The following is a 10702-nucleotide window of genomic DNA, read 5'->3' on the forward strand; positions in this document are numbered from 1 at the left end:
CCCCCCCCCCCCCCCCCCCCCCCGCCTAAGCTCACAGGAGCTCCAGGCACTACTTCTGGCGCAGTTTCCAGAGAAGGGACCTCCGAGCGCCCCCGGGGCTGGGCTGGACTGCTCTCCTTCAACCCTGAAGCTCACCAAAATCCTTCATGCTATCAGGGTCCGTGTCGTCCAGGAAGAAGTAGCCACACTTGACAGCCCGGTGTACCTCAAAGCAGAATCCCAAACAAGAATCCTCGACCAAGTCCGCGTATATCTCCTGAGCGATGGCCTGGGCCCAGGGGAGAACATCCGCGGTCAGGAGCGTCAAAGCCCCCTGGACTGAGAGCAACTCTCTCTCACCAACCAAGTCTGCCAATTCGCCCTGGCCAAAAATAATGCTTTCTTTGCCATTTTCCCCATCTTGACTTCGCGTCCTTTCTTCTTCCGGAGCCTTGGACCTTTTCAGCTGGCTATTCCCTTTAAGGAACCAGGCTGACTACCCAAATTCCTCTTTGGTGTGAATGCCAGATATAGCGACGTAGAGACATCAAGAGAAAGAACTAGAGGCACACGTGGGGGAGCCCTCACCTCTAGTTTGCTGTTATCCAGGCCAGACAAAGACATTTCCTCCATTTTCATTTGTAAACTCTTGTGGAGACGGCGCTCTGACTGCTCATAGCACAGCGGGCGGCAACACGGCTGCACACACGGGGGTGGGGGGTGCTGGTGTGAGTCCAAGGCACCTGTGAAGACTGCCACCTCCCCTCTGCACCTCACTGCCCAGAGCTGAATCCTGGCATCAAGATATACCCCTCCCCAAGGCCTAGGCTCACTAAGTCTGGATGGTCCTGCAGGGCCCGAAACCCAAAGGCGGCCTAGTCTTTCCCAAGACTGAACTCAGGCCCTGGACTCGGCTGCCAGTCAGTGTCTGGGTCTATAGGAGGCAGCAGCTCAACCCAGGTCCCCCAAACTCAAACCCCTCTTCGATACCCATGGTGCAATGCAGCAGGGGGAGGAGAAGGAACTCTAAGGCCTCAAAGCAAACCCACAGGGTGTGGCAAAGAACTGCACAGACTCCTAAATACCACCCCCCCTTCCCTAAGCTCTCCTCAGAGTCACCTCTGCTTTCAGCCAGGATGTCCACTTGGGGGGGTACTGCTACCAGAAGTAGGAACGGCCCTAGAACCCTACAACCTTCACCCCACTCTGTCTTCCCTTGAAATAAGCCTGTGACCACGGAAGGGGAGCAGAGCCCACAGAAACCTAGAGCCGAAGGAGCATTTCTAGCCCCCATGAGCAAGAAGAGGGGGTAGAGCCCGGTTGGGATGGCATGCCAGGAGTGGGCACTCCCCTTACCTGCTCTTCTTTTAGATAACCACCCTCCCTCCCTCAGGACCAGCCCGGAAGTCTCTCCAAGAGCCCCAAAGTCCAGGAATCCCCACCAAAGGATTCAGAAACAGCGCCCACAGTCCGGGGCCCCTCTGAACGGTGGGTACGAGTTTAAGGAGCTGCCGGCCTAGAGTGGGGTGGGGACTGACAAATGAGCCAGGGGCACTGGGGAGGGTAGGAGGCCGGGCCTCGGCTCTTCCCCCGTCCCTGCGGCACTGCTGCTGCATCATACCGACTGGGGGGAGGAGAGCCGAGCCGCCCGAGGCCGGCGCCGGTCCGGGACAGACCGACCCCTAGAGAGTGGGCAGAGTGGGACGCGTCCCGGCCCCTCTCCTTCCCCGCCCGCCGACAGCCCCAGCCGGCCGGGGAGAGGAGTCCGGGAGGGTGTCTCTATTGTCCCGGGGGCTGGGGCCTGGCTCCCTAACAAAGGCCCCGCGCCCCCTCCCCGGCCGGCCCTGCCCCGCCCAGGGGGGACCCAGACAGGGGGAGAGCTGGGGGCCCCGGCCGGGCCGGGAAGCCGGGGGAAGCCGGGCGTTTCCGCGTCGGCCCGGGGGGAGGGGAAGGGGCGCTGACCCAGACCTGGGGGGAGGGGGCCCAAGCCCCGCCTCGGGCCCCGCCCCCCGCCCCCCGCAGGCCCCTCCCCCGTCCCCGTCTCCGTCCCGTACTCACCCCGCCCGGGGGGCCGCGCCGGGGCCCGGCGGCCTCTCAGGGCCGCGTCCTCCGGCGGCGGCGGCGGCGGCGGCTGCTCCGGAGCCCCATGTCCGTCGGTCCGTCCTCGCCTCTCCCCGGGGCCCAGGGCCCGGGGCCGGGGGGTCGGGCCGCCCCCCCGCCTCGCCGCCTCACCGGGCGGCCATGGCCCCTTCCCCTCCCTTCTCGTCCCGTCGCCGCCTCCTCCTCCTCACCTCACCCCGCCCGCGCGCAGTCCGCGCGCCGTCCGCGCGCCCCTCCCCCCGCCCCCCACTCCAGCCCGCCTCTCCCGGGCGGGGGGTGCGGCGCGAGCCCGGAGCGCGCGCGCGTGCCGCGACCGGAGGATGGATGGATGGGGCGAGCGAGAACGCGAGCGTGCGCGCGCGCGCCCCTCTCCCCCTCCCTCCGCGCGGGCGCGAGGCCAAGCGCGAGCGCGCTCCAACCTCCTCCTCTTCCTCCTCCCGCCCCTCTTCAACACCCCGCCCCCGCCCTCCCTTCCTCTTCCTTCTTTCGCTTTCGCGCGCCCAGCGACTGCTCGCGCCTGCTAGAAGGGCCCGAGCGCGTGCATCTGCCCCGCGGCCGCAGCTCGGCAGCATTTGCTCCAGGGGGCGGGGACCGGGCGGGGAGGAGGGGCGCCACGCCGCCGTCCAAAGTACCGGCGGACGGGGACGGGGGCGGGGAGATGGGCGGGGCCTTCTGGGGCCACCTCGGCCAATCGCCGTCTCGCCTCGGTCCGGTCGGCCCAATAGGATGGCGGTGGGTGGAGCGACGTTCAAGGTGAGGTGCGCGGTGCGCTGGGGGCGGAGACGTTGTGCCGTCCCGGCCGGCTCCGGGGCGGGGGCAGCGGGTGGCGTCGAAAGAGAGCGCCGGCTCCCAGCCGAGCCTGGGACGCCTTCCGGCCCAGGCTCCCCCGCCCTTCCCTCGGGGCTCCCGGCTCTTTCCCCCCCCCCCCCCCGCCCCGTGTAGTCCCCCGGCGCCCCCACTCCGGCATTTACCCCGAAGCGTGCAGCCACTTCTCTGAAGAGGCCGGAGTTGAAGTGGGGCTCTGTTAGCACCTCAGGGCAGAAAACCTATGGAGCCAAAGGGGCTCGTCTGAGCCTCCGTTCCCCTGTTTCTGGGCGGGTCTCAGCCCACTCCAGGCCTGCGAACCAACGAATGCCCGAGATGAGGGTCCTCCACTGAGAGCGGAGGCCGAGCTGTGCCCTTCTGAGCCGAGCGCCCTCCCCGCCCTCAGCCTAATTTAGATCCCACACCTGCTCGCTTTTCCTGCTTCCGGAACCCACGCTGGACCCCCACCTCTCAGCCAGCCTGCCCGGCACTAGCCAGACCCTTCCTCCGACCCAGTGCTACTCCCCTGGGTGTGCCCGTATCCGCGGGCTCTCACAGTCCCCCATTACCTTCTGGAGGAAAGGGCCTTTCCTAGCCGCACCGATACCCAGACTAGCGCTTCAATCTGGGTTATTCTCTAGGCCTGGAGTTTTGGAGCGGGTGTCTGACAGCTCTCTCCCCTAGAAGATGAGATTAAACGAGGAAAGTCTTCATATACTTGGTTGGGACCATCACTGGCTGTTTAGTCTTCAGCAAACATTTTTTGCGACAATAATCCTAAGTGTTTCAGACCAGGAGTCAGATTAGAATTTAAATCTGTGGACTTGAAAAATGAACTTGGCCAAATGAGCTCTCTGTTGCCTCAGTTTCCTCTGTTGTCACTGGGTATAATGATAGTACCTATCTCATTAGGTCGTTGTGAGGACTGACAAGTCAGTGCATGTGAAACTCTTAGCTCAGTGTAAGTGCTTTATAAATCTTACCTGTTATTCTTACGTGCCCTGTAAGAATTCTTACAGTGCGCTGTGCTGGGATGCAAAGATGAAATAAGACAGTTGTGCTTCCTCAAGAAGTTCACAGTTTGTCAGATAAAACTGTAGGAAAATAATTGCCAAACACTATGATAAAAACAGAGATGCACAGGGGATGGGGTGGCCAGAAAGATAGATAAAATGATGTAAGAGAGTTGGTCAGTAAAGGCTTTTTGTAGTGGGAGATTAGGAGGGCACTAGACATCCTAAACAGCAAGCTTCAGGAATATGGCTCAGTTTGGGGACTGGCTGGAACACAGGAATGAGTGGGGAAGCAGCAGGAGGTGAGCAGGTCAGACCATAGAGGACTAAAGGTGTGTTGAGCAATATGGACTTAAACCCTATAGGCCACGAAGAGTCCTCAAGCGGAAGGACTCATTTGACCAGATTTTAATTTTTTTCAATGTTTATTTATTTTTGAAAGGAGAGAGAGAGAGCACAAGCAGGGGAGAGACAGACAGCAAGGGAGACAGAGGATCCAAAGTGGGCTCTGTGCTGACAGCAGAGAGCCTGGTGCGGGGCTCGAACCCACAAACTGCGAGATCATGACCTGAGCTGAAGCCAGGAATCGGATGCTTAACCAACTACGCCACCCAGGTGCCCGTGACCAGATTTGAATTTTAAGTAGAATCACTCTGGCATGTGGATAATTATCAATTGGGGTATATGGGCTAAAGGACAAAGAGGCCCTGAAAACATCTTTAAGCTCTGAGGAGGAGATTCGAGGATATAAGGAGAATGACAAGTTCGACTTGGTTTATGTTGTAGGTGCTGTGGGATGAGCTGGTGGAGACTCTGAAGGTCGTTGAACTTGCAAAAGAATGAGGCCAAGTCTTCAGGAAGCTCCCAAGTGTGAATCAGGAATTCTCCACACCAGTGATGCTGATCGGCTTCCTAGTCTCTAAATATGCCCAAGGAACTTACACATGCCCAAGAAGCCTTCCTGTCTCCTCTCTGTTTACCTAAATACTTCCTCACTTTCCCACCCATGGCCATCCTCACACCAACTCCTTTACAACTGGATGGTTCTGTTCATCCAGGCCCTGGCCTGGGCTGCTCTGTGGCGGTGACCTCTTTGGGAACATGCCTGGTCTCCCCAGGTAGCATCAAGCAGTCCGCAAATACTGAGGACTGTGCTGGTCTGGGCTGTGGGTGAGGCCGTGGCGTTAGGGCAGCGAGCCAGAGAAACCCACAGACTTTGTCCTAGTAGAGTCTACACCCCAGCAAAGCCTGATGTGGGTGAAACAAGACTGTGAAGGCATCGGGCTGCTGAAGAAACAAATGGCATGGGCACTTGGGTGGCTCAGTTGGTTAAGCATCTGACTCTGGCTCAGGTCATGATCTCACAATTCATGAGTTGGAGCCCCGCATTGGGTTCTCCGCTCTCAGCAAGGAGCCCGCTGTAGATCCTCTGTCTCCTCTCTCTGCCCCCTTCCCTGCTTGCTCTCTCTCTCAGAAATAAATAAACATTAAAAAAAAAAAAAAAAAAAAGGAACTGGGGGCACCTGGGTGGCTCAGTTGGTTAAGCAGTGAAGCGTCCAACTTCGGCTCACGTCGTGATCTCATGGTTCATGGGTTCAAGCCTCGCCTCGGGCTCTGTGCTGACAGCCCAGAGCCTGGAGCCTGCTTCCGATTCTGTGTCTCCCTCACTCTCTGCCCCTCCCCCACTCATGCTCTGTCTCTATCTTTCAAAAATAAATAAAAGCATTAAAAAAAAAGGGGGGGGGGACAAATGACAGGAAGATGTTTTTGTCAAGGGGTCAGAGAAGACCCCCCCCCCCGGGAGAAGTGATCTTTTAAGGGGAGCCCTGAATTAACTACACAGTGAGGTGATGAGGAACATGGGGGCAGAGGGAATGGTTATGTGTATAGGCAGAATGGGTACCAGCCCTGGAGGAGAGACGTGAATGGCTGGCATAGCTGGGGTTGGTGCAGAGGCAACAGGCAGCAGGAGCAACAGATCTGCCAGGGCCTTGTCAGCCATACTTTGTCTCTCATTCGACAAATGTTTCTTGAGTGTCAAGTTTGTGTGCCAGGGCACTTTAAAAGGTGCTGGGATTACTGTAATGGACAAGCAGGTAAGGTGTTAAGTGTCTTTTACTTGGGGAGATAGAGAAGAAACAAACAAATAGTAGAAACAAGATGTAGGAGGAGGCCTCACCAGAAAGGGTTGTTAGGGAAGGCCTGTCTGTGAGGTGACATTTAATCTGAAGCCTGAGGGTTAAGAAAACCAGCTATGTGTAGAATTGAGGGATTGGCATCTGGGGCAGAAAGAACCAAGTACAAACGCCCTGTGGTAGGCATGTTTGAAGAACAAAAGAGAACACTTGGCTGGATCATTGTGGGTGAGCGAAGGTGGGAGATGGGAAGCAGGGGCCAGGCCTTGTAGAGTCATGCAAGTTGTTAGTACAGAGGTCATGAGATTTCTTTTTAAAAGATAACTTTGTGGCTGTGTGCAGAATGGACTGAGGGGGCAGGAGTACAAGCAGGAAGACCAGTTTTAGGAAGTCTTTGCAGAAGTTGGGCAACGGTGGTGGCCTTGAATAGGATGAGGATGACAGCAATGGCGAAAGGGTAGACAGATTTGAGAGAGACACAGGAAGTGGAATGGACAGATTTGAGAGAGACACAGGAAGTGGAATGGACAGGGCTAGGTGAGCAAATGAACATGGAGGTGAACGAGAGAGAAGTCAAGGCTGACACCCTAGTTTCTAGATTGAATAACCAGATGGCGATCATTTTGGGTCTTGAGGTGAGGTGCCTGGCAGATATTCCAGAGGGCACACAAATCTACAGATTTGCAGCTTGGAAGACTGGTCTCTGGAGATACCACCTTTTGGATTGGTTACCTACGGGTGACAATTAGAGGTTCATAGGGTGACATGAACACCTAGGATAGAACGAGGAGGAACCGATGCCTGCAGAATAGACCAAGAAGTCAAGAGATGGACAGGTGTCCACCAGATGGGACGATGAACATGCTGGTGAATTGAGTCACCCCAGGGGAGGTGAGGAAATGGAGACCACAAAGGGCAGTGAGTTTTCTAGCAGTTTGACCAAGAACAGGAGAAGGGTGTGGGGCCAAGGGAGAGCTCTTGGATGAGGCCTAGGTCTCCAGCGTCGGTGGCTGCAGGAATCCGGCCAAGGCCTGTGCAGGGATTCACTTTTTTTTTTTTTTTTTTAAACTTTTGAAGTTTATTTATTTATTTATTTATTTTGAGAGAAAGTGTGAACCGGCGAGGGGCAGAAGACAGGGGGAGAGAATCCCAAGCAGACTCCGTGCTGTGTGGAGCCCCACGCGGGGCTTGATCTCACCAACCATGAGATCATGACCTGAGCCAAAACCAAGAGTGGGGTACTTAACCAACCGAGCCACCCAGGCACCCCAGGAAGGCTATCTTCCTTAACTTCAGAGGAATCGTCTAGGTTCAGCCTACTTCCTATCAGAGCCCTGGGTGGAGTTAGGAAAGTCATCTCTAACCCTGGGAGAGGCGGACGGCTCAAGGTGGGAGAGTTACCCCAACTCCCAATGATAAACCTTTGCATGGTTAGGGCAAATAGTCATAAAGTGACCCCTTATTAGGGTCAGGGTTTCACCCTAGTCATGCAAAGCTGATCATCACCCCCAATTTCCCAAGGCAACGCACTCTGGGGGAAAATATTGTTACCTGTTCCCTCAAATTCTCCGAGTCCTTAGTGGTCTGACAACCCAAGGTGTACAGACAGAATCGGAAGCTCAGTAACAACCCAGAACAATGTGAAGGTAGGTTGCCTGTGGAGCCTTCAGCAAGAGAAAGCTGGTTCTAGAGAGAAGCGCAAACAAGCCAGACTTCAAGTCTTTCCCATTGAACCTGTTGGGTCACCCCTACACCCTGCCCTTGATTCCAGTGACCAGACAGCAGTCAAACCTTTGTTTTTTGCTTTATTGTACAAAAAGAGGGAAAACAAAACTTCTACAGTTGGCCTTAAGCTTAGGCAGACACCTCTAAGACATTCCCTCCCACCTCCCGTGGTACAAATTCAAGTTGCGGTTGTTGTTGAAACCTACAAAAACACTCCTTAAATATTAGAAAAAAAGGGGAGAGAGTGGGGGGGTCCTCTGACTCCAACCATCCCATCCCAGTGCCAAAATGCACTCAGAGTGACCTCTTACAGCACCAACACCCCCACCCCCACAGCCCTGTTTGTACTGTAAGAATTTTTCAATTTTTAAAACAGGAAAAAAAAAGCGCCCCATTCAAAGTTGTTTTTAAATGAAAACACATTCCACTAAAACACAACAGCGCAGGGGCATTCAAACAGGGAAATGGGGTTCTTTGCAGGGGCTCCTGGGAAGAAATAGAACCTATGAACCCCTGCGTCAGGGTCAGGACAAAGGAAGGGGAGTGGGAGCGGGGAGTGTCCCCCCCACCCCCCCAATTCCCCCAACCCCAGCACCATGTCCAAGGCAAAGCAGATTGTCTGCCTTCCTTTGGGAGCGGGACCCACCTTTCCCATTCCACCTCCTGGGTAGAATTCCCACTCTTCCCCCATCACTTGACTTTCATTCAGGGGCAGAAGGCAGAAAAGCACAAAGCCCCAATTAAATAGGTCATTGACATGATTATAAGGAGAGAAAAAAAAGGCGCCAAAATGTAATCAAAAATTAAAAAATTTAAATCCACAGAGACCAGGTGGCTTGGCTTACTAAGGTTCTAGGAATCAGGGTACCCCAAATTTTGAGATGGCCAGGAAGGGTTAAAGGGACAGCCGCAAAAGCAGCCTTTGCAGACCCCTTCCCCAGCTGGGGGTTTGGAGGGGTGGGGAAGGGAGCAGACCTGAGAAATCATAGGGAATGGGGGTAGGGAGCTGGAAGAGAGAGGGACAGGGAGGAGGGATGTGTGTTAAGAGCTTGAAGCCCAATTTCTGAGCCTCAGGTGGCCAGGCAACCTCTCAGATGAACTGGAAAGGCTTTTCCCACCAAGTAGAAGCTCTCGGGTCCACCCAATCTGTCCCTCTCCCCGGTGCCCTGCTGGAGACCAGCAGCAGCTCAGAGCCCTGTGGCCCTGGCAGAGGGAAGCAGGTACAGGAAGCATCAGAGTGGCTTCAGTAACCCCCCCCCCCCACCACCAAATTGAATCAGAGATTAGGCAAAGCAGAGGATGTGGAGAAAGGGGCTGACCCAGCCTGTTCCCACCAGGATCAACGTCTCCCTGGGCCTCACCAACCCATTCAACCAGATTCACAGACTGAAGTGGGCTCCCCCTTCTCTCTTCCACACACACACTCACACGTGCCTTTGCACACATCCACAGGTGCACCCATGCTATGTACAGGCGACACACACACACACACACGCACGCACACTTTTCCATTCGTGCCAAGACCGTTTTAAAAAAGTCCCAAACCTACCCCCCTAAACCCACCCTCTCCCAGAAATGACAACAGAGACGGCAGCCGAGATCGGTAGGAAACGTCTCGTTGACAGCTCAGAGCTTAAAAAAAAAAATATATACACATATATAAAAAACACTTCTGCCCCCTCCCCCCATGAGTGGGTCCAGGCAGCTCCTTCCTGCAGAGGGCAGGGGAGAGGGCTATGGGGCAGTGCCTGTTTGCTCTTAGGCACCCACCCTCCTCTCCCCACCTGTTCCCTGCCTCCAGTTCCAATGTAGGGGTCCAGTCGGCAAGCCCCTCTGGGAAGGGAGGGGTCTTCCCCAAGCTTCCACCCTCCCATGGGTTGGGCTGCAGGTGTAGAGGGCCTCACCGAACTCTTTGGGACCCCCCCACCCCACTCCCAGGTCCATTGTCCATGACGGAGCCGCAAGTGCAGAAGAGGGGTGGGCCGGCCCGGTCCAGTGGTGGCTCAGTCTGATGGTTGCGTTCCCTGGAGGGCCCCCCAGGGCTGATGTCTCTGAGGCAGCAGAGTCCTGGCCTGGGCTCCTCCAGCCCCTCCCCCACCGTATTTTGTTTAAAAAAAAAAAAAAAGAAAAGAAAAAGAAAAAAGAAAAAGAAAGTGGGGGAGGCCAGGGAGTGGGGGATAGAACATGGGGGAGAAACAAAGGTGGTTGGCTGGGGAGGGGAGCCCCGGGTGGGGCTGAGCCTCAGTTGGAGTCAGAGTCCGAGGAGTCTCCCGACGAGGAGGAACTGGAGCTGCTGCCCTCAGACTCGTTGTCCTCGTCCTCGTCGTCATCCTCGTCGTCGTCCTCGTCCTCATCATCCTCCTCGTTCTGGGGGGCAAGGGGCGGGCAGTCAGCGGGTGGAGTTCGTGGCAAGGTCCGCCCGACCCTCCCACCGTGCCCGGCCGCCTCGCCTCGTCTCCGTCCTCGCTCTCATCCTCGCTGCTGGACTCGGAGGAGTCCCCGCCGTCCTCAGAGGAGTCCCCGTTCTCATCCTCCTCCTCCTCTTCATCCTCGTCCTCGTCGTCCTCGTCCTCATCCTCGTCCTCCTCAGACTCCTGGGAGGGAAGGAGGTGCGTCAGTGGTCTCCGCCCCGGCACTCGGGGCACCGCAGACCCCTTCCTGGCCTTCCCCCGGCCGGGCGGAGCTCCTTACCGACTTGGACTGCAAGGCGGTCCGGCTGGACTTGGGGTTCGGGCCTCGCAGCTTGGTCATGCTCTTACGTTTCTGTAGGAAAGGCCAGAGACAGACAAAGGGAGCAGCCGTGAGTTCCACACGACTCCCCAAACCCTCCCTTTCCCTGGCGCCGCCCTGCTCCCCGACTCACATTGGAGATGTACTCTTTATATGCTGCACGGTCCTGGGGAGACAGACTCTGTGGGAGACAGAGGAGGAGGGAAAGGTCGGAAC

General features: G+C 56.4%; 2 protein-coding genes and 1 long non-coding RNA gene across 13 annotated transcripts in view; 1 reads left to right on the top strand and 2 right to left on the bottom strand.

Moving 5' to 3' along the window:
• ATXN7L3 (ataxin 7 like 3) overlaps positions 1-2300 on the bottom strand; it is a 7814-nt gene extending 5514 nt beyond the window's left edge. For 2 of the 6 annotated variants that reach the window (XM_049636232.1, XM_049636229.1), the window contains exons 1-3: positions 2038-2300; positions 568-678; positions 136-268 (exon numbers count right to left, since the gene is read on the bottom strand). In XM_049636232.1, the coding sequence (XP_049492189.1) occupies positions 136-268; positions 568-618 (184 nt within the window). In that variant the 5' untranslated portion in view covers positions 619-678; positions 2038-2300. Of the gene's footprint in view, positions 1-135; positions 269-567; positions 1934-2037 lie in introns of those variants that run through there. The other 4 variants (XM_049636233.1, XM_049636234.1, XM_049636231.1 and 1 more) reach the window with 4 other exon arrangements.
• Positions 2301-2318: 18 nt separating this feature from the next.
• LOC125926625 (uncharacterized) lies at positions 2319-5595 on the top strand. The gene is made up of 3 exons (XR_007459120.1): positions 2319-2832; positions 4339-4511; positions 4683-5595. It is a non-coding gene; the product is annotated as an uncharacterized LOC125926625 (long non-coding RNA).
• A 2516-nt stretch (positions 5596-8111) lies between these two features.
• The window catches only part of UBTF (upstream binding transcription factor), a 15924-nt gene continuing 13333 nt past the window's right edge, over positions 8112-10702 (bottom strand). For all 6 annotated transcript variants that reach the window (XM_049636240.1, XM_049636238.1, XM_049636237.1 and 3 more), the window contains 4 exons: positions 10620-10667; positions 10448-10519; positions 10207-10350; positions 8112-10123 (listed from right to left, as the gene is read on the bottom strand). In XM_049636240.1, the coding sequence (XP_049492197.1) occupies positions 9998-10123; positions 10207-10350; positions 10448-10519; positions 10620-10667 (390 nt within the window). In that variant the 3' untranslated portion in view covers positions 8112-9997. The remainder of the gene's footprint in view (positions 10124-10206; positions 10351-10447; positions 10520-10619; positions 10668-10702) is intronic.

The sequence above is a fragment of the Panthera uncia genome, chromosome E1 (assembly GCF_023721935.1).
Source record: "Panthera uncia isolate 11264 chromosome E1, Puncia_PCG_1.0, whole genome shotgun sequence".
NCBI lineage: Eukaryota > Metazoa > Chordata > Mammalia > Carnivora > Felidae > Panthera > Panthera uncia.